This window comes from Apium graveolens, chromosome 9 (genome assembly GCF_009905375.1).
Source record: "Apium graveolens cultivar Ventura chromosome 9, ASM990537v1, whole genome shotgun sequence".
NCBI lineage: Eukaryota > Viridiplantae > Streptophyta > Magnoliopsida > Apiales > Apiaceae > Apium > Apium graveolens.
Window position 1 is genome coordinate 26,056,123 of NC_133655.1, and position 23,284 is coordinate 26,079,406.

At 34.4% G+C, this 23,284-nt stretch overlaps 5 protein-coding genes across 8 annotated transcripts; 2 read left to right on the forward strand and 3 right to left on the reverse strand.

Moving 5' to 3' along the window:
- The first annotated feature begins 1,149 nt into the window (after window positions 1-1,149).
- On the forward strand, window positions 1,150-2,472 carry LOC141686635 (peptide methionine sulfoxide reductase-like). The gene is made up of 2 exons (XM_074491675.1): window positions 1,150-1,596; window positions 2,024-2,472. The coding sequence occupies exons 1-2, from the start codon at window positions 1,261-1,263 to the stop codon at window positions 2,276-2,278; spliced, it is 591 nt and encodes a 196-aa protein (XP_074347776.1). The 5' UTR covers window positions 1,150-1,260; the 3' UTR covers window positions 2,279-2,472.
- A 1,558-nt stretch (window positions 2,473-4,030) lies between these two features.
- On the reverse strand, window positions 4,031-6,215 carry LOC141686634 (uncharacterized). 2 transcript variants are annotated; one of them, XM_074491674.1, is made up of 6 exons: window positions 5,896-6,215; window positions 5,537-5,573; window positions 5,207-5,443; window positions 5,079-5,126; window positions 4,427-4,624; window positions 4,031-4,372 (listed from the first exon to the last, which is right to left on the reverse strand). In XM_074491674.1, the coding sequence occupies exons 1-6, from the start codon at window positions 6,195-6,197 to the stop codon at window positions 4,181-4,183; spliced, it is 1,014 nt and encodes a 337-aa protein (XP_074347775.1). In that variant the 5' UTR covers window positions 6,198-6,215; the 3' UTR covers window positions 4,031-4,180. The 2 variants fall into 2 exon arrangements, with proteins under 2 accessions (XP_074347775.1, XP_074347774.1); XM_074491673.1 differs by having other exon boundaries at window positions 4,031-4,624.
- A 1,059-nt stretch (window positions 6,216-7,274) lies between these two features.
- On the reverse strand, window positions 7,275-9,846 carry LOC141683790 (rust resistance kinase Lr10-like). Its single transcript, XM_074488557.1, has 2 exons — window positions 8,984-9,846; window positions 7,275-8,739 (listed from the first exon to the last, which is right to left on the reverse strand). Exons 1-2 carry the CDS (start codon window positions 9,114-9,116, stop codon window positions 7,625-7,627), a joined length of 1,248 nt encoding a protein of 415 aa, XP_074344658.1. The 5' UTR covers window positions 9,117-9,846; the 3' UTR covers window positions 7,275-7,624.
- Window positions 9,847-10,050: 204 nt separating this feature from the next.
- LOC141683788 (rust resistance kinase Lr10-like) lies at window positions 10,051-14,160 on the forward strand. Of its 3 annotated transcripts, XR_012560448.1 has the most exons (5): window positions 10,051-11,165; window positions 11,367-11,408; window positions 11,495-11,518; window positions 12,488-13,663; window positions 14,032-14,160. XR_012560448.1 is itself a non-coding variant. In XM_074488554.1 (4 exons), the coding sequence occupies exons 1-4, from the start codon at window positions 10,346-10,348 to the stop codon at window positions 13,594-13,596; spliced, it is 1,995 nt and encodes a 664-aa protein (XP_074344655.1). In that variant the 5' UTR covers window positions 10,051-10,345; the 3' UTR covers window positions 13,597-13,810. The 3 variants fall into 3 exon arrangements, 2 of the variants coding, with proteins under 2 accessions (XP_074344655.1, XP_074344656.1); XM_074488554.1 differs by lacking the exon at window positions 14,032-14,160 and having other exon boundaries at window positions 12,488-13,810; XM_074488555.1 differs by lacking the exons at window positions 11,495-11,518; window positions 14,032-14,160 and having other exon boundaries at window positions 12,488-13,810.
- Window positions 13,925-15,905, reverse strand: LOC141683789 (cytochrome P450 736A117-like). The gene is made up of 2 exons (XM_074488556.1): window positions 14,932-15,905; window positions 13,925-14,731 (listed from the first exon to the last, which is right to left on the reverse strand). The coding sequence occupies exons 1-2, from the start codon at window positions 15,844-15,846 to the stop codon at window positions 14,117-14,119; spliced, it is 1,530 nt and encodes a 509-aa protein (XP_074344657.1). The 5' UTR covers window positions 15,847-15,905; the 3' UTR covers window positions 13,925-14,116.
- Window positions 15,906-23,284: the final 7,379 nt, after the last annotated feature.

Here is a 23,284-nt window from a genome sequence, read left to right on the forward strand (position 1 = left end):
AGGTAGAATGAAACACCTGGACAAAGGTCGTTAAAGGCTGCTACGACGTAAAAAGTAAAGGTATGAAGTTGAGCGGAGATATGAGTACATATTTCTGCGTATATTAACATAAATTAAATACGCTATTATGGTTAGAACTTTACATGAGTATTTATGACCAACAAACCGACAACATGTATATTGGGTCTAAGTATACCAAAAAAAATGACAATATTGACTATTTTTTCTTATTTTATAAATAAGTGGCAATACATTTAAATGATTATAAAGTTTATTATTATAAAAATATAATTGGTTGTCATAAATTTCAGTGATTTTTTGTCACACCCTTTCTATGATAATTTATCACACGATTTGATGACATATACCGTATGCCACATTAATACTAATATTTAGATCCACTAAATATTAAAATATCAACTGAAAAAAGTATGTATTAAGTATGAATGTGTGTGTGTGTATGGTTTAGCTTATAGTATTCATAGAACATGTGATCATATTGGTTTATATTGGTATTTGGATGCGTCCTTACATGTTACAACGTAACATAATGGTATGGATTAAAATAAATAATTATGGTAAGATTTCTGTATCAAATACAACCATGAGGCGCTTAACATGTCCAGAGTTGTGTATTTGTTAATATTGAATAAGGGAGGGGGAGATTCATTAAGGTCAAAAATAAAAATTCAAGAAGACTTTAATTTAAATAACAGTTATAAATTAAAAGTATATGTGAATAAACTACTATATTCTGCAGAAGTTTAAACAATCAATTACATTTTCATAACAATAATCCATATAAATCACCCGGCAGACAATAAGGAATATATTACAAATGTTGTTTCAACTTAATATCAAATGTCGGAAAATATATTCTGCATTAGTATCATCATACCCCAAAATTAATTATTATATAAACAAACAATTACATCGTCAATTATCTGCCTGAATACAATATTAATATACCATCAATAACTACAACTAAAATAACATATTCGTTCTAAAGAGTATGTCCATACATTATACGGGCGATAAATCTACTTATTGAATACCAAAACCAGATTTTAAAAGATTTTGGAATTCATATCAAATACCCTGAAATTTTCAATCTAAAAAAATCCTTTAAATATGAAATAACCCATAATTATAGGAGTTAATTCCTGTCGTCCCAATTTTAGGCGTAGTTAAATTAGAAGTATAACTTTACCTTGATCTCAGTACAGTCAAACACATAAACTCCGTCTGTAACGCCAAGCAATGTCTAGCAATGAAGCGGAGAATAACAAGTCAACGAACCCAGCACTGGATCCGGATAATCCGACCCCAGAGAGACCGGGTCTGGAGTTTGCCCAGTTCGGAGCGGGCTGCTTCTGGGGAGTAGAGCTAGCTTTCCAGAGGGTGGCAGGTGTAGTGAAAACAGAGGTGGGTTATTCTCAGGGCCATGTTGACAACCCGGATTATCGAATGGTTTGTACCGGAACTACTAAACATGTTGAAGTGGTTCGTGTCCAGTTCGACCCGGCTGTTTGTAACTACTCAGCCCTTCTCTCTCTTTTCTGGTCTCGACATGATCCTACTTCTCTCAATCGCCAGGTGAAAATTATACGTCTTAATTTTTCAATATTTACTACATTTTCTCAATCTTTTTTTGTTCTTTTTATTACTGTGGTTTATGATTGATTAGGGGAATGGCACTATACTTGCTCGTTTGTGTCCATCTCATAAGTAACTTTTAATTTTTTTTTTGTATGTGATCGTTTTACATATCTTATAAGTAACTTATAATTTTTTTTCGTATGTGATCGTTTTACATATCTTACAAGTAACTTATAAATTAAAAAAGATGTATGTATTTAGTATTATACAACTTAATAGTTATTTATATGATTTTCCAAACGGTATTTTTTGGGCGTTTTATGTTTTATTATATACTATATTTTAGCATTTATGGAAAGGTGCATCGATTAGAGCAAAAGCTAATGATTTGTAAATTGTAACAATGATTTGTGGATGTTTATAGGGTGGTGATGTTGGAGAGCAGTATCGTTCAGGGATATATTACTATAGTGAGGAGCAAGCTAGTTTGGCACGAGAGTCGCTTCAAGTGAAGGAGAAAGAGTTGAACGGTGGGAAGATTGTTACGGAGATTCTTCCAGCCAAGAGATTTTACAGGGCTGAGGAATACCACCAGCAGTACTTGGAGAAAGGTGGAGGCCAGGGCTGCAAACAGTCTGCTTCAAAGGGCTGCAATGATCCGATCCGATGCTATGGTTGAGTTTTTGTGTTTGTGTATCTTGCCTGCACCCCCAGAATGTGATGGTAATAATTGCTTGCTTAACTTGTATTTTTATTTTATGCTTAATAAAGTGCACATTGTTCTCGGATGAGGAGGTGTGTACTACAAGGTGGATTTTGGACATGTCAGTTTGATTAATGAAAGCCTCTGCAATTCAGTAGTTCTGTATACTATATCAGATTATCAGTAGCATATATTTCATTTGATACTTGTTTAAGTTCATTATGTGCCTTTCTTGTACTTGAAATAGGTTCATTCGAGTGGTTACATTTCAAGTTATTTTTGTTGCAGTTTTAAGTTAGACCGTGACCATTTCAAATTACTCGGAAGTCAGAACACAAAAAATACGACAATACTCCTCTTTTGACCTTTTAGTGTCTGAACTTTGACTGTTTCTGAGTTCAGCTAGGCCTCTTTGAAGTCGAGCAACCTGCTCCACCTGGGTATTGTCCTTTGCTGACCCAAATTCTTTAGGATCCTCCTCTACTGCCTATCGTGGATCACGGTTGTGTCAAATTGGCCTTGAACCTTTTTTAGAGTGACACAAAAGTTTCATACCAAACAAGTAATCAATATCAGTAGCACACGACCATCCCTCCATTCCTTATTATGGCGATCAAACACACTTAGTCTCTCAGCGATTTGAGTCACAAAACTACCCATCACAATAGCACCACTTGACTTTGTAGTTTGTCATAGAAATCTTTCAATTAAAAGGCTTGTCCATTCCCCAGGCATGCCTGCATCAAAATAATACATCAACACGAGCTCTCGCCCTTTTGAACTTTAATATTACTCTCTGCTTGACCGTAGATACTGTATATCAGGTGTCTTGGAAGTTATGCTAAGTGGAACCAATTATCTCTGAAAAAGTAGCCAACTCGCCTTTTACTTTCCAGTTTTTGGCAACCCTGTAATTCTGAGCCACATTGGTGTAGCATAATCCTTTGAAACTACTTGCTGCTCAACAATCTCCTAACCAAACATTCGAGCTAAAGTAGACCTACTGATATCGTGTCATACATTCCCAATCCTAAAAGGTTATGTACGTTCATCGCTAAACTGGAATAAACTTGAACACTCGCGAGTAAGAGTTTCATACACGGGTTATCATTAAATCAGTCCATCCAATATCAGCTTGTCTGCCAGTTCTCGTGAATTCCCAAAAACCACAAACACGGCGCATGTACATTATTTGGTAATATTGTGTGTTTTAGAAATTGCAGATAAATGAGACTCTTGCCCACTTGGCTTGGTCGGTGGATACTTATCTTTCAAGACTGTCTTTAAATTATTCTTCTGTTTCTTGCTTGGTGGTTGTCCCGAAAAAGATGAATGTGGCATTACAGGAGGAGAACAAATTTCTTCTTCACTAGATTAAACTTTTGAAACAGTACTAATATCCAACGTTTAGTACACACATAGAAAACACCCTTTCTGTAAAATTTTGTAGAATCACAAGCAATACTTGACGTTTTAATTTTCTGAAGACCGCCTCTAAACTCTTATATCAATGTTCACTTGATATATAGCGAGATGGATAGATCTCTAACAAAATTCTGATATCTAAGTATCTACCTTGTAGAATACCGTTGTAAACATTAAAAATCAGTTATTTTAAATATGATTAATTAGTAAAGAAGCTTAAATAAAATGACTGATAAAATACGGTAACCAAGATCTCCCATAAAATTAAGAGGATTGCCCAGACAGCGAGGAGTTGTCGTTCTGTCACACCGAAGTTAATAATGCACAAACTTTTCAAACATTACATTGCATTTAAGAGCAACTAAACCGATCAGAACAGGAAAGATAAAACCCCAGAAGTATAGACTAATCACCAATGCTTTCATCTATTGTTCAAGCAATGCATTCGAACAATTATGCAGCTTGTATCCTATTTACCCAATCCATAGTTCGACGTGCTCTTTCAATACTTTTCTGGGACTTGTCATGGTACTTGCCATTCCTTTGGGAATTTTCCATTTGCTCAAGAGGCATTTTTAACTTAGCAGCAAACTTCTCATTGCTGTCAACTTTGCTTTCATAATATTTCAACTTGTCGTCAGTGCTCTTTCGTGGAACCTCAACATAATCGGTACTACTCATGTATCCAGGTCCCTCTACACTTTTTTTAGAACTGTTTTGCCTGGACTGGGATTTCGTAACATGAGATATAAACTTTTTTAGATGCTTGAAATACTCTGGATAAGATTCCAGGTTGCAATGACTCCCGCCTTTGAGCCATAATGGTTCATATTGCTCTTCACAAAGTGCCCAAAGTTGTCTACCTTGAGAGCAATCGACAACTTCGTCTGAAGTACCCTGCATTTAAGTGCATAAAATTAAAGATATGAGAACAGATAAAGGAAGCACTAGAACGCTGTTAGAAGTTAGAACTATACCTAACATCCTCTCCCGCCTGCACAACCAAATTTTTTCTAGATTCAAACATTTAAAATCGTGGTTTGCTCTCTCGGATTAGATTAATAGGAGTTATTCGTACAGCTACTCTATGTAGAGAAAAATTATTTTTGTTGAATTTTTGGGAAAACATGCAGTGATGATCATCCGCAAAGCATATAGGAGGAGAAAAAACCAAGCCTCAAACCCCACATCCCAAAAGCGAGATAAATAAAAAAGAGATGCTCAGCCTGGGCACAAGAGAACATCATCAATTGGATCTGTGCATAGGGTATCTATTTTCAAAAACAAATAGATAGAATGTTGAAATTCATAATACAAGTGTGAGATGCAAGATAATAGAATATGTGCTTACATGAATGACTAGAACAACACATTTCACCAAGGGTATTTTGTCAATATTCTGCAGAAAAATTAGAGATGACGTTCAGACATAATATAAGTATGATCCAAATATAATAGGCCTTTCCCCAAAAAAATCACCTTATAGATGTCAAACCAGTATGTTCGTTTCACGGGGTACATTACTCGCAATCCTGACAGTAGAGCACTATGCAGAACGACTCCTCTTAGACGAGGTAAACGAGCAGCAAGATCCAAAGTAGGCCCACTCCCAAGAGATTGCCCGTAGAGGATTATGTCTTCTTGCTTAGCACCATACCTCTCTTTAAGACACTTATAAACAGCTTCAATATCTGCATAAGTATTTTGTTCACTTGGCTGCAATAGAATTACATGTTAACATTCTATAGTGGTCTTATCTTGGGTAATTGTAACATGTCTTGTTAATAATAGTAATGAGTTATGAATCACCTTCCCAGTTGACTGCCCATATCCACAATAGTCATACCTACATAATTTTCAGCATGGTTAAAACATTCTCCACAATTGATGGTTATAAGGGTACTCGATAGTAGTTCAAGGCAAGCAATCCTATGAAGAACTGGCATTGCCAGAACATCCTCTCAGTTTTATTGTGAAATTCGGGTGTAATTCTATAACCTTATGCTAGGAGTTTATCAAGTCGGCATATGTCATATGGTGTTGGTTGGATAAGAGATACGGTCTGGCAATAATACTCATCCACTATAGAATCTCTGTATCTCTTTAATGAATATGACACCTTTCTTTCGTAGACAGATAGATAAGTGAAGAAAGATGAGAAGGATTACCCTATGAGATTGACGTGCAAGTGAATGCTCAACTCAACAAAGAGCTCATACATGAGCCCAATATCAGCCGCATTTCCATGTGAATACAGCAGTGTTGAACTAGCCATAGGGTACCTTACATACATTGCCACAATTTCATGGCCTCGACGAGTAGGGAGCTTGAGAACATGGACATTTTCACGATGCTGAAAAGGCTCCATTAACAATAATCCACTGAACTCATCTGTAATGAGTTTATATGATGGAGGATCAGGTGGGAAAAATGCAAGCTTAGCTGCCATAGACGATGTCACCCCGCCCATCTCTACCCCCACCTTCAAAGTTCCAAAACACACACAGACACAATCTCTCTCAGAATACGAAAACTTGTAAAATGATCTTGCTCATTGCTGTCATGCCTTCTATGGCTGGAGAGGTTGATTACAAACAGGCGATCTCATTGTTGCAAAAAAGCATAGAGATTGTCTACACCTTTTATGATTACTAGGTAACTTATGACTGTGACTCAAAATCCTTGTTTTCTCCGTATTCATTTATAATGTTTAAAATAAAAATAATAATGTTTCATATTCCACTTTTTGAAGAAAACTACAGAAATATTACACTTCTGATAAATTTCTATAATTATTTCCTTTGAATAAAACAATTATAATTGTTAATTTTCAAGAAACAAAAATAAACAAAAACATTACATTTTACATATTATTATTCAGACTGATATTAAAAAAAAAGTACTGTATAAGTAAATTTTCCTAGGATAAGTAGACCTGACAATACTAGTATACGACACGTGAACACGGTACGAAACGACACGAATAATTAGTATTTGGGCTTGAAAATTTGGTACACGAACACGAAAGTACACGAATATAATTGGTATCGGGTTTGAGTTTTCAATATAGGTACACGACACGGAACGGAAGTATACGAAATAAATAAATAATTAAATTTTTAAAAATATATAATATACATATATATAATAAATATCAAATGTGAATTTTACCTATTCTAAATAAATATATATAATTGTAAACATTAAAATATATTTTATTATTCGTTGACTAGGTGAGTGAGCGCTTCAACATTTAATTATTTATGGCATTTTTTAACAATTAATATTTTTCATATATAATTCGTGTACTTTTAGTGTACTAAAACGAGTAAACACGAATATATTAGTTCCGAATTAGTGTTAACAAATTGGTACACGCAAATCCGGGTTTAAGGAAACGTTGTCAGGTCTGGATGAGTTAATTATTTATGGCATTTTTTAACAATTAATATTTTTCGTATATAATTCGTGTACTTTTAGTGTACTAAAACGAGTAAACACGAATATATTAGTTCCGAATTAGTGTTAACAAATTGGTACACGCAAATCCGGGTTTAAGGTTTTGTACATGAAACGTTGCCAGGTCTGGATGAGTTAATAAAAAAAGAATTGGGTGAGAGAGGTTTGAAGGCTTGAACTCTCAACCTCAGGATTACTCATATGCTATGAGACCTACGCGCTAGACAACTGCGACACCACCCCTTAGTTTTTTAATTTCCTGGTTAAAATATTTAACAAACCAGAAAAAACAACAGCAGAACAAATTTTCTTTTTGTTCTGCAAATGTCATGAAGTATAGAACAATCAATACAAGAAGTGCAGTGTGCAGACTGCAGAACAATTATTTTCACGTGAAAATGCTCTTGCCTGAGCTAGCAAACGTCTACACACATTTCTTCACTCAGATTCAGAGATTACTTCTAGATCACTTTTGAGTGACCATACGTTTGACGGTCCGAAAGGATTAGGTGGCATTGCAGGACATTCTGGTCTTTCTAGCATATGTGTCACATGCTTGATTGAAGGTCTGTCAACTGGATGCCACCCTATGCACCATAGTCCCACAATTGTTAGCTTTTTTGCAATGTTCGAATCTTCTTGTTTTTCTATTTCGATTGCCACTTCTCCACCTTCCTCCAAACGATGATATATCCATTCAGGAAAGTATGTCTCAGTGCTATTTTCCACTGTGTTATTGTTCCTTGCTCCCACCATTTCAAGTAACAACATTCCAAAGCTATAAACATCTGATTTGGATGATGCCTTTCCAAAATTCCTGGAAAATATTTCTGGTGCAATATAGCCAATGGTTCCTCTAGCCATAGTCATTGACACAATGCTCTGGTCCTTGGAACACAACTTGGCTAAACCAAAATCAGAAATTTTGGGAGTGAAATTTTGGTCCAACAAGATATTATGAGGTTTGATATCGAAATGCAGGATCTGCTGCGCGCATCCTTGGTGAAGATATTCAATTCCTTTAGCTATGCCTACAGCAATTTCTTGCAGCTTCTCCCAACCAAGAAAATTTTTCTTGTGATTTTGACCAGAGTATGTGAACTTTTCTAAAGAATTATTAGGTTGGAACTCGTAAACAAGAGCTCGATTGCAGCCATCAGCGCAATACCCTACCAAGCGAACCCCATTAACATGATAGATTCGCCCTATAGTGCCTACTTCATTAATAAAATCTTCTCCATTAGCTTTTGGATCGCTATTAAGTATCTTAACTGCAACAATGACGTCCTTGGTGATCTGACCTTTGTAGACTGAACCAAAACCTCCCTGTCCTAATTTATCACTAAACTGACTAGTGATCTTCTTGATGTCAGCATAGGAGTATCTTGTTGGTTTCATGGCTTTGTAATCCCTCAGGAACATTTCAATTTTCAGTGCGTCATATTTCTTTTGTCTATATGATCTAATTATATAATACAGTAATGCTACAAGGACAAGCACAATAATACTGGCACCTGGAATTATGCCTGCAATTGGCTTGATTGAAGTATGACCTGTAAAATATTAGAGTAGCATAATGTTATTTACATTGGCTAAATCCTCATCCCTCAAAAGCAGATAAAATTATCTGTTAGAATATTAATATAAGATCCTGCTAAGGGTATTTCTCTAAAACCTTGGAGAAAGGCCCTTACCAGGATCTTATATTAATATTCTAACAATATCAGGATCGGAACAAGTTTGTATCATGCATCTTGATGTACTGAATACAAATATATTTAAGATGTATGTACATACCTCTAGATAAACATACAGTACTGTAATCAGCTACCCGGACATTACTACTAGTACCATTCTCCATCAGTTTACAGTACCCCCCCCTTGGCTTCACATTTCCCACAATTCGGAGTTGACCAATTGAGGGTTGCATCCCATCCTTCCAAAATATAAAATGGGAAAGAAGAATTAAAAACCTTGGTACATGATGTTATAGATGGTTGATCAAAGCCTACCAGGCTGTCAAAATAGTAGACCCGGAAAGCTTGTCCACTAAGGGAAGTGAGAAGAAGGTCCTGCTGACCTGCAACTCTTGACAAACAACTGGCAAATGTAGTATTGATACTGGTAGAAGATCTTGCTCCTCCAAAGGGAGGAGGAACTATTGCAGACGGCCATGAAGTTGTCGTGGAAACAAGTGTCACGTTGTTAATATTCAGCCCAGAGTACATACCAAGTTTTATCTTTTGAGATTTGTAGTTAATTGAATGAAGGGTTTGCCCTGTAGAAAGGAAGAGCTGGATTCCTTGGAGGGATGTGTTTGCTAGGTATTGCAATTTCAGAAGTGTTTCTCCTGCATCACAAGAAACTTGGAAACCAGGGAGGCCACAATGCTCAGGCTGCCTGTCTCTGAGATAAAATGGAAACCGAATTCCAGGGCCATGACGGGAGCATCTCTTTGTCCTGCACTCGTCGCCTTCAACTTTTGCTTTTTCTGCTACCACTCTGGTTATGGCCAATACTAGTATCACCAAGAATAGATGAACTAATTGGGAACCCATGGATTAGCCTGTTTAAAATATGAAGGTGTGACAATTGGTAATTGTATTTTGATCAAAGCATATACAACAAAGTAGTAATTCTATAATGTGTAATAAGTTGGGGTAACCATCCGCTAACTAACATGGCCTGACTTTTTATTTTTTCTTATTTTTATAATTAAAGGTTTGAATTTTCCTTTGAGCAAAGTCGTGAATGACTACGAAGTTCTGGACATGAATGAAGAATCTGTTGACTAAGCTACGGTAATGAGTCGTCCACCTTGTAATTTTAAAACAGCACGTCCATGATATATAATTTGAAGAAATCAACTTAGACAAGAAGTTTGACAAATTCAATGAACTAGAGAGGAGGCTATCTATCTCCGTAAAAATACATGTTGTGGATGCTTGCGTCTCAGTTTTTGATACAGACCATCACAAAAACCCGAAAACATTTACCCAGAGGTCTTAAACTGTGAATGATTAAGTATAGGTTTGTTCAGCAGTAGGCAATCGTTTCCTCACTATGGAATGAGCTTTGTACTGTTGCTTCTTCAAAAACAAGAAAGAACTATGATATAGTTTGCTCTGTAGCCGTCTGATTATTACTTGAGAGAAGAATATGAGGGGGAGCTTGACTTCTCTCATTCCACCCTCCAGGAAACTATCTTCAGTTTTCATAGTCATCTATACATTATTGTTATTTTTAAGCTCATCCGTTTGCAAAGCTATCTCTTCTTCTTATTGTGGTAATATTCAAAACATAAGCTGTCCTTTTAGACTGAAAGGTGATGATCAGAAATGTGATTCGTCTTTCTTCACTCTGGAGCTGTCTTGCCTCAATAACCGTACCATCTTATATTTACTTCAGGATAAGATCTTTTATGTTAAGAGTATCGATTATGATAATCTTTTGGTTAGGATTGTTGATCCAGGCCTTCCAAATAATAACTCTTCTATCAAAGAGGATGACTTTATGGCATTAGAACAAGGCTATGATGAAAACTTAAGGAAAGCTAATCAGCCTATTACGATGATGGAGTGTCCCTCTCCTGTAATTTCTACCCGATACATCAATATTACTTCACCAAATTCTTCTTTCTCTTCTTCAGTTTTGGGAAAAAATTATGTTTATTCGTATGCATATATAGTGGTTGGATATGTTGATATATCAGAAATGGAGGACAATTGCAGGATTAGCAAGGTAGCTTGGGTCTCACGGCAGTCGCCTTTCAGTATAGTCAGTAAAGTCTTCTCTAATTTTACTGAAATTCACGATGCGTTGGTTTATGGTTTTGATATCCCTTGGAGTTACTTCTACTGCTTGAAGTGCCATGACGGATGCAATACATATTCCCTGGATCATCATCTTTGGGTTTGCGTAAGCTTTAGTGTGCCCTGTGACCTCCCTGAGGGAAGCTCATACCATATTACACTTTTGTGTAAGTGTATAACTTTTTTCCTATCAATTACATTATTCCACTGATCTTTATCATTAGTACTGTGACCTTTTTTTTCCCCTTCCGGGTACTGGCCTAAATTAGGGTTCTGGGTATACTTCATGCAAGCTAAATCAGGACTACATGATTTTTTGAATAATTAATTTCCATTATTACTAATGGAGATTTGGATGAACCATGTAGGCATGCCCCATAACTTACGCGTTACAATTCAGATACTAAAAAGTGAGTATTACAGTTTTTGCTTAATTTAACTTGTAGTATGTCAGTTTATTTGTTGACTTTGTTTCTCTGTTTTTGCCTAATTACAGGCAACTACACCAAAAAAATCATTGGTAAGATACTTCTTTCAATTCTTGTTTTTCTTTTACAAGTCAATGTTATAGGAGTTACACGTACATGGTGTCTGTTATACATGTTTCCATAAGAATCCACGATCACAGACAATATACCTTCCAGATGTTGGAATAATCAAGTTATGTTTTTGGTTTGATTACAAAATGGTGCTTGGTCCTCAGAGTTGAGACTTCAGATACTCAACCTTCTTTTCTGCCAATTTGCTTGCTTCTTCCATGAGAGAAATGTTTTGTTTGCTTTGCAAAATTTCTAATTTGCTTATCAACACAAATCTCAGTAGGCTCAATTTATGACACAATTAATTTGCTTTTGTATGTCTCAATCCCAAAAGTCTTTTTCACCACTCTCTGCAAAACAACTTAGGAGAATCTTATGGGTAATTAGGTTGTATAGCTTGTAGCCATTGGTTATTGATTCTTAAGTCATAACGGATAAAACTGTACTTTTCACTCGATCTTGTTGTCAAAGTTGATTCTTTTCATCAGACAGGAATATGAACAACGCTCCCAAAGCCTTTAACATAAGTTATTCCAGAAATTCTTTCACTCTCTGCTTTTTGAGGTGTCTTGTCTCGCAGAGCTCTAACATGACACCTATATATTTGCCACACAGGTTGAGCTATCCATAACTTCAACCCCAAATTCCTTAGGCAAATGGCTCTGGCCATTTTACTTGTCATTTTGAGAACGGTTAACTTCTTCTTCGGGGACCGCTGTTAAGCTACAAGCTATCCTAAAATCTCATAATGTGCTATAATGAGATAATGTATATATTCAATATTGGCGTCCGGATAATGTATATATTAAATTTTTTTAGTACTTTATTTATCTAGGATAGTGATATATGAATGTTTTTCAAGGCATTACATGATCAACTTTGTAGTGTATTGCTAACTTATCTTTGAATTACAAGTTTCCATTCTTTTGAAAATTTCGGTAAACTTGCAGGATTATTTCTTGCTGCGAGATTTTCTTTGGGGTTACCATTTTTGCTTGCTTTCTTGGCTTATAGAGCTAGGAGAAGGCATTTATCAATGTACGACACCATTGAGGATTTTCTTCAAGCTCAAAATAACTTGACGCCTATAAGGTATGCGTACTCAGACATTAAGGAGATCACCAATAATTTTGGAGATAAGCTGGGTGAAGGAGGTTTTGGCATTGTATATAAAGGAAAACTTCGTAGCGGTCTTCTTGTAGCAGTAAAGATACTGGGCAGGTCTAAGGCTACTGGGAAAGAATTTATTAATGAAGTTGCTACAAGTGGAAGGATTCATCATGTCAATGTAGTGGAACTCGTTGGCTTTTGTTTTGAAGGTCCAAAACGTGCTCTAATATATGAGTTCATGCCTAATGGATCTTTAGAGAAATACGTTTTTCGTAAAGAAGAAACAGATGAAGAAATTGTTTCCCTGAGTTGGAAAAGGATGTACGAAATTTCCTGCAAGGTGGCAAGTGGAATTGACTACCTACATCGAGGTTGTGACATCCAAATCTTGCATTTTGACATCAAACCTCACAACATTCTTCTTGACAAGAATTTCAATCCAATCATTTCTGATTTTGGGCTTGCAAAATCATATGCCACAAATGATAGCACCGTAACTCTTAATGCAAGAGGAACAATGGGTTACATGGCTCCAGAGATGTTCTACAAAAATATTGGTGGAATTTCATACAAAGCAGATGTTTATAGTTTTGGAATGTTACTGATGGACATGGCCGCTCAAAGGAAAATTTTGAATCCATTTCTGGATCACGTTAGCCAAATTCACTTCCCGTCATGGGTTTATGACCAATTCAGTGATGGAAAAGAGCTTGAGATGGAAGATGTTAATGAGGAAGAAAGAAAGTTGGTAAAGAAGATGATAATCGTAGCATTATGGTGTATACAAATGAAGCCAAGCGAACGTCCTTCAATGTACAAAGCTATTGAAATGCTAGAAGGAGAACTTGAAGAATTGGTAATGCCTCCTAAGCCTTTTCGTCATCCACAAGAGGATCCAGCTGAGATCAACAATCATACTTCCCTCAATTCACTAAAAGCTGAGGAATGAACGTCTTACTTCAAATTTGATTTATGAGTTTTTTAATCAGTCTCGTCTATCAGGCTTTTTACTGAAGGTATCAGTTTGTTTTCTGTTTCTTTAAAGCCGTTCAATTCTAAACATAGTAATTGCAAATTTAAACATAGTAATTGCCAATCTAACTGCAAGAACACACACATCAGTACTGTCTGAATGTCCAACCTAGGACTTGTATATTTTGATAGTTGACATGCTTAAGACTATTGTTTTTTTTATTTTTTGGTTTTAATCCTTCAGATTATAGGCACGTGTTGCTTGCATCTATGTTTATGTTAATTATCCTCAACAACTAGAAATCTGAAGGCTGAACTATATAATTATACTAGGTCTAAGTACATTTAGAAGTTATTTAAATCTTCAATTCTTGTGAGCTTGTGTATTTAAAATTATTAAATGGACCTGCAGCAGAAAGGATCCGTACATACTTCTACAATCTCTCATAATGATATCATCCAAGCAGCACATGATAGAAGAATAAAAGACAGTCTACTTAACTTGAAACTGGAGTTGCAATAACAAGTAGAGGGACCTTTCTATGACAAGTAAGACCAGTGCCCTCATCCATATTAAGCTCATCACACTTCATTCCATTAGGGAGTTCCCAATCAAACTTGTGCAGAAGATTTGCCAGCACATACTCATAAGTTGACATGGCGAAATTTATTCCTGGACAACCCCTCCTTCCAGCACCAAATGGAATCAACTGGAAGTCATGACCTTTGTAATCTATTGTCGAATTTAAGAACCTTTCTGGCCTGTACTCATCTGGTTCATCCCATGAAGTAGGGTCCCTTCCGATCCCCCAAGCATTGATGATGACCATAGTTCCAGATGCAATATCGTAACCCATAACTTTAACATCCTGTCTTGCAACTCGAGGGATTAATAATGGAAGTGGTGGATGCAACCGCAATGTTTCTTTAATCACTGCTTTCAAGTAGTCCATGTTTTCCAAGTCATCTGGATAAGTTATGTTAGATTTTCCTCTGCAAATATTCCTTACCTCATTTTGCACTTCCTTCATGGCTTCAGGGTGCCTAAGAAGTTCCGTCATCGTCCATTCTAGAGTTGTGGAGGTAGTATCGGTTCCACCAGCAATAATATCCTGTTTTACAATGATGGTGACTTATCAAAAATTATAGTTATGGGATACTAAAATTTGGAAAAGATGCTTGTCAAGTTCGTATAGTAAACCATTACATTTATACACCTTGTTCTTGGAAGGAACTTTGTGCCATAAGAATGAAGTATCAACATTTCTGAATTGTATTCTATTGACAGACATGAAATTATTAAAGAATTTACCAGGATTAGAGCTTTGATGTTATCTCTCTCAAGGCGAAAGCCACCGACGGTATCCTCTTCTATTCCAAGCAAAACATCGAGAAAATCCTCTCTTTCTTTAACTTTCTCACTGCATTTCTCCTTTCTTGATAAAGCATTCATGTGTTCTTCCACTATCCGTTCAAAAAATTCATCGTTCTCTTTTGCAACTTTTATTACTTTGGCATTGAAACCTGAAACAGTATTGATCCACGCAAGCCATGGAATAAAGGTTCCAACATCAAATCGGCCAAGTAATTCCTGTGTCTCCTTCATTAGCATACATAACTTCCTCCCATTCCCCCCTTCATCGATTTTTTCCCTAAAAGCTGCTGTAGAAACAACATTATTGGTGAGTGTTACTAACAGTTCGCTCAAGTCTACAACTGAAGAATTAGATTCAACAATATTTTTGACTAGAAGAGCAGTTTCTTCCTCTCTTATTGTTCCCATATCTTGAACCCTTTTGTTATTCAAAAGCTGGACAACACAAAAGCTTTTCATTTTTCTCCAATACTCGCCATAAGGCGCCATACCCACATCCTTATAACAATAAAGTAGCTTCTCATTAGCATATGTTGCAACCCTGTCCGCAAACTTGACATCATGAGTTTTCATGATCTCTTCAGCTGCCACAGCAGACGAAACAATTAGAGTCGGAATGCTTCCAAGGTGAAGTAGCATCAGTGGTCCATATTTTTTAGACAAGCTGAGGAGTGAACGGTGTGGTAAGCTTCCCAATTTATGCATATGACCAATGACAGGAAGCTTCAGCGGAGAGGGTGGGAGGTTTTTGTTACTAGCTTTTGTGCCAAAAAATCGTTTAAAAACAAAGATTGTTAAGATAAAGGGTATAAAAAATATAATTAAAGATTGCAAGCATGCTGACAACTTCATATTTGGCGGTAGGAGTTCTGCTACTTGAGAAATTTCCAGGATTTGTTAACTATTATTTAGGAAACCTAGGCTATATACTAGATACATGCAACACTAATGACAACATTGTTGTTATAGTTTGACTCTTGGCATTTCTAACTCATTGTTGTTTTCAGAATTTTTCACTCCCACGTTTAATTAGCAGTAGGATATGGTCCACTTGCGCGATTGCGATGGGGTTGCACAATGTTTTATGAAAATCACTTAGCATGATTGATCCAACTGCTTAGAAGTCGTTTGTTACATAACTCGTTCAAGGCAAACCGTTACCCAGCCTCCTAAAATAAATAAAGCACGGAGAATGTGGATTGCAAACAGCGGCTCAATATATCTTTTGATTAATGCTGTGTTAATCATTTACAACAAATTTAATTTAAAGTATGTGTAATTTTCTGAGAAAGTTGCATGAAACAAAACATTGACAAAGGGATATTGAAATTTTGCGATAGTAGAAAGCAGCTAGCAAAATCTAATGTGGCGGAAATTTAAGACAAAGGGGCATGAGAAAGGGAACGAGAGGTTTCAGCCATGCTGATAATTTCATGGTTGGCGGTAGGAGTTCTCCTACTTGGGAGATTTGCAGGAGTTCTTAAATTTTGGATTAGGATACCAAGGCTATATACTAGAAAAATGCAAGACCTATGACAACATTGTTGTTACAGTTTATTAAGCATTTTCAACTAACATTGTTCTTTTTAGAATTTTTAACTCCCACGTTTAATTAGCAGTTTGATGGCTCAACTTCTGCGATTGCGATTGAGTTGCACATTATTTATCAAAATTACGCCCATGATTAGGGAATATATTACCACCAAACAGCATGTGTTTGTCTCTAGGAAGATTACAAAGTTGGGATAAGTTAAACTCTGGGTTTGAGACTGAAACTGGCCACTGAGGAATCAATTCAGTAAATTCAAATCTTGCAGAAAGATTAGATCATAAGTTATGCATGTATAACAACACTTTAAAGGTGTTGTCCGAGGTAATAGCTGGCTGGCTGTAAAACACTCTCAATTACTGAAACACCATTATTCTGGTACAGTTCTTATCCTGGAAACTTTCTGGTTATTCCTTCTTTGTTTCAAGGCAGTATGTTATTAAGATTTCAAAGCTTTGTCTTTGCCCGGTATTAGCCTTTTGATTTTGGGTTTAATCATCAAACACATGACTCATTGGATCCCAATGTTTCAAATGAGTCGCTCGTTGCAAATGTATCTAGAGCTAGACATGTACAGACCAACTATTTTAATAAAAAATGACTATGTTTGATGTTTTAATTATTGGAAACAACGTTCAAGCTTACTAAATTATGCATATAAGCAGGCTAAATTTGTACAATCTCCGGTCACAAAAATATCACTGTTAGCATTTCCTGATAAGTGGCATCAGTTTTAAAAAAGAGATAATTAAATTTTGTAATCCCTACCTTTTATTAAATAATAAAATTATATATTTACTTTCAAAAATATAGTTTGCAACTCCTAACTTTATATATCAAATATGCATCCCTTTAACTATTTTGTTAAAAATATTTATATTCTGGAGGGTAAAATTGAAATTTAGCAAAATATTTTAATAATAATTTTATTTTTTTTAATTAAACTAAATTTAGAATTTTAAATTATAAAAATAATATTAATATCAATTATTTTATTACTCAATATAATTTTTAAAATTTTAAAATATAGATATATTTAGAAACTTAATGATTATATAGATAAACATATATTTTGCTTGATAAATATATTTTAAGTATTTAGGATTATGATTAATTTAGAGTACTATTAATAGAAAATAACTATAACTTTTTCATGTAAAAAATGTAATAAAATAAATATTTTAATTGATTTGAAATTTTAGTTATTAATATTGATATCTCAATTTCAGTTTTATAACCGCAAAAGGATGCATGTTATAATTGATATTGAAAATTAAGGGTTGCAAACTGTGTTTTGCAAAATAGGTATACTGTTTTGATTTTAAATTAAAGGAGGGTGTTGCAAATTGCAATTAACTCTTTAAAAAACTAGGGACCTTTACCCGCGCGCTACGCGTGCTAGACAAAAAATTATTTTTATTATTTTTTACGATTAGCACCAAATAAATTATTTTACTATTTCTTTTTATAATTTGAATATTTTATTTTTAGCCGGAAATCATGCTGTTGAGTTTAGATAAAAGTATCTCAAACAATATTGTCACGAATAGTTGCGATATGATGTTAGTTAAATTTTGTTGTTGCTAATATATAAGAGAAAAATAAAATTTTCAAATTAGATAAATAATATGAATTACTTAATGTGGTTTAATTTTATGAAAAAAATGTATAGATACCAAATTGTGGCCAAACTAAAATACAATTGACACATCTCCTATTCTTTTATCAGGCACCAAAAAATTTTAGTTTTTATTTTTACTACAACTACAGAGTAACTATCACTTGAATAAAAAACGGAGGTATTATTGTAATTCACCGGGTCCATTTTGTTACTTCCTCCTCTATATGCACCCTTACATCATTGATTTTGTTTTCCACATATGGTATCACATATGATACCTCTGTGTATATCTTTAATTTTGTTGAATATTAGTGATGAGTGATTAAGTAATTGTTCGAATCTGATTTCATTCATCCATGCATGTTCTTCATATCATAAAATCAAATAACTATTAAGTAAACATATAATGATTTAACATTTATAGATGAAATGAATTATATTTAAAACTTGGGGATTGAGTTTGAGTTGATAGAATATTTTATATCAATTGTTACAATTATGCATTTGAGCAATCCATACTGTAGCGACTGGGATTTTCGCGACGTGATTAAGTGAATAAAGTATAATTCAGTATTGTAATTATAAATTATGTGCAAAATGAATTTTGTTGGTTAATTGTCTTTATTGTATATTAGTAACTGGGAACGTAAAATGACCTTTCCAGTTTGATGATTCAGCTACGCATGCTAACATTTTTTTTTTATTAATTTTTACGATTCGCACCAAATGAATATTTTTACCATTTGAATAGTTTATTTTTCACTGAAATATAATGGTGTCGAGTTTAGGTAAAACTCTGTCAAATAATATTTCCATGAATAGTTTAGACAATACCAAAATTAAATAATGTGATTTAATTTAATGAAAAAAAAGATATACATACAATACAACACTCACATTCATTCTTAGATGACATCACATATTCTGCATCTAAAAAAGTATGTACATCGGCAAGTTATTAAAGATTTTCTAAACTTATGTATTGTATTGATATAAAGCATAATTATAGAATTTTTTGATTTTAATTAAAATACGTTAATAGAGCATTTATATTTCCATTCAATTTATAAGGAAAAGTAAAATATGAATTTAACATTTAAAATTAGGTTTTTAGGATGGACAAAATAGTTGAATAAAATATATTCCAAAAACAAAAAGAAAAAGCAAATCAGCATAGCTCAATTACAACTCATACACTCTCAATTTGAAACAGAAAAAACTCACTTAAAATTCACAATTCACACACTCTCTCTTTCAATTTGAAGCTGATTCAAGTAATTTATGCTTAGAGCTTGAAGTGTTGCATTCAGTACAATAACTAATCCATACCATTTCATCGGGGGTACTCATTCCGAAAGAAGTAAGTTGTTCAATTATGTTTTACGTATTCTCATTGTTAGAATAACAATTTGATGTTCGATTGATCGTTTAATGTAAATTGATGTAGAATGGATATAAAAGAAGTTCAGATATGTTTTGTTTGTACAAATATGGGTGATTTTTACAGAAGGGAGAATTGGTATGTATTAGAATGTAGCTTTGTACTTTGTTAAAGTTCAATTGCTCATTATGTGATAATTGTAATTGTTATATATTAGAGTATCTGTTTTGCTTACTTTGTTCAAATTATGCAATTTCTGGCATTGCCATTTTATGTAAACTATGGGAGTCACCTCCCTGGTGAGGTTAAGTTGTTAGGACCCTTGAATATTGTTTGGACGGGAAAATATCCGAGAAACTCTAAGAGCATCGAAAATCTGTCTGATATGATGAATTTCTACTTAATGAAGCCCTACCATATGGTTCTACTGGAATATGAAGGAGGAGCGCAGTTCAAATTTCAAGTATATAATCCGTATGCGGTGAAAATGAAATATACAGAAGTGGCATGGGATTCTGACTTGACCTGGACTGATACCGAGCTAGAAAGACTGAGTACCACTTTTTGTTGTAATGCTACAACTAATTTCTGCACTGTTCAACACATACTTATTGAAGGCAAACATTTGTTGGGCACATCATTCACAAAGGTAACAAATAGACGTTCATATTTCAAAATTTATTTTAAAACATTGTCATTTTTTTAATGTGTTGTCTCTAATAGTTTTGTTCCTTCTAGGTTATCAATTCAGATACTTGCGACAAATTGGGGTTATGTGAAAAGTCTCCAGTCATTATATTTTGTTTTGAGGATCAAGAATGGCCTATACATGTAAAATGGGTTACTGGCGCGGTCCTTTTTACTAATGAGTGGAATTGGTTCATTCGAGATACACAAATTAAAATTGGTGATACCATTGCTCTCTACCATACTGATGAAGCACTGAAGTTTAAAATATGTGTTTTTGATGAATCCGTCATTCCAAAATATGGAACTTATGGAGGTATCTTGTCATTAACATCTTCTATTTAAAAACCTGAGATTTTGAAATTGTTTCCCATGTTGCATTTTAACAGGTGAGGCAGATGATGTTCAGCATTATGCCAAATTTTTCAAGGTTATTACCGATCATAGGTTACAGTTCGGGGAACTGGTATGTTTGTACTTTGTTCTTGTTTTATAAGGAGTCAATCACTAAAATGAGTTATTGCAGTAATTGATAATCTTACTATGCAGGAAGTACCACATGTGTTTTACTGTCTTCATGGTACAAAACTTGCCAATAACTTAAAGATTTTTCTCGGTGGTGGGATGAGTGCAAAATTTTAATTCTGTTTTACGGAGAAGAAGATTTATGGGATGAATTAGTTTTTACGAAAGTATGTTGTACGTGAGGGTTATATTATGTTTTTTAAATATTGCGGTAATTCAAACTTCCAGATTTCTGTTTATGATACGTCATGCGTAAATCACCTTCGTCATTGTTGTGGAACATACGGCTTTGAAGATTTCATATTTCCTTCATGTTCTGAAGAAGTAATTGAGATTGATGATAGTTTCGATATAAAATCATAAGTACTTACTATTTTCTCTGTATGATACCAAAAACATAAGAACGGTTTATGCGTTTGTGTCATAGTACTTTTCGTCATAAAAGTCTTTTTGTGTTTCATATTTGAACCTGTTTACATTTGGTCATAAATTTTTACATTTGTGAGTATTTTAATGATGAATTGGGAATTGTATGTTAGTTTTCAAAGACTCACTCACAGAGAACTGTTTATGATGAGAGTTATGGAGACTTGCAGTTACCAAAGTTTTAGGTAACTGACTTGCAGTTATTTAACTGAACATTATAGAACAGGAAGTTATCAAAGTTTGATGCTTATATAAGGGAAAGGTACATGACCTCATACATACAATCACATTAACACAAACACCATCTCTTATATAACGTGAAAAATGACTTCACGCAGTGCAAAGAGGAAATGATGGTCAGGGATTAAAAATATGGCAATGGAGGAGTTGAACCAATTGGTTGTCACTTGCGCAGATTTCAACACTAATCTGGAAGATGCAAATGTTTTCTTCTCAGAGTTGTATGCATCCATGGAAAGCAGGCAATCTGATTTGTTTGCTCGTTCGGTTGGCCTCCAGGAATAGTTAAAGTATTATTTATATGTCTGTTTCTTTTCATGTCTTACCAATTTATGGACGTTTGCTTCATAATTTTATCTCTATCCTTTACAGCAATATAGAAGATATTTTGCAGAATGGATCAAGGAAAACACGTGGAGAATTATCCCAAAGCAGTGACGAAATTCCACCATCTTATATGGGAAATCCACTCAGATTCCTAGGTGATACGTCCACCTCCCTACGTGGTCATGAGACAACCTTGAAACTAAACGCTGCAGAGATGGTGAATGGCTTTCAAAAGTTTGGCGATGGGTGGAAGGAGCATCTTGCTAATTTGAATGGCCAGGCTGGTCAGTTGATTGAAGCAATTGGTAGAATTCGCATATTAGTGGATGATTATGGTCATAATATATGATTTATATTCCAGTGTATTATTAGAAGAATGTTAGTATGTTAATGTTTAATCAACGTTACTATAAATTAGTGACAATATTATTCTGCAGAAAGTGTTTGTAAGATTATTGGATCAAAGTGAACATTGTTATTATCTATATTCAAATTGCAACATTGTCTTCCAATCTACATGGAAAAGAGTATCATTTATTTTGTATGTTATTCCCATTTATAATATCAACATCTAAAATTATATTCACATGTCATAAGTAAACATTGATTTCGGCAATGACATATAACAAATGATTAGATGAGTAAAACATTCATATGAGTCTACATTAAAATTTATTCCAATTCATAAGAGAAAATTTGGTTGAATACTAAAATCTCAAAACAATCATCTTTAAGATGACAAAAACTCAAATGTAATGCAAAATAGCAGACATTCCAGAACACAATCTGGTTAAACCTTATTATGAATAAATTGATTGCAAATGTGTAGGGAAGACTTCACGCCAAAAGTAGTTTATTTAGACTGCTCCACCAAGTATGATGTAGACACAATAGTACACAACATGTTTATTAGAGTTTATACAAGTCAATCATGTTTATATCTCTCCCAGTACTAAAAATTTACATTACCCAAAAAGTGTTTATACATTTGCCTCAACACCTCAACAACCGGATGATTAATATTGAAATAAATCTATGAACATGATGAACTTCTTATCTGCAGTGAACCTATTAGAAGCAATTTACCAATAAGAGTTAGTTTTTACCATGAAAAACAATTATAGTTTCTAGTAAAGATATGTAGATTGACAGTAAATGGAACCATTATGGATTAATGGCTTCATTGTTGTCAAGATCACTATTGGAGGATACACAACATTTCCTTCTAGCGTCGTTGCTACATCATCAGTAAATTGATCCCAAGCACAAATCTGAACCACGTTGCTGATATGGAAACAAAGATAGACAATCATATTGGCATTGGAAAACACTGATCGAAACTACATTTATTGGGAAAGCATGGTCTTACCTGCCATCAAATAACTCAAAACGAAGAAACTTTTTCTCACCAAACCGTGTATAAACTTGCTTTACTGGTTTAATGTTTTGAGCCATGCCAACAATATCTATGCAATGTCATCTAATTAGAATTTGTAAAGGATCATTTTAAATAAAAACAATTATGTGATAAGAT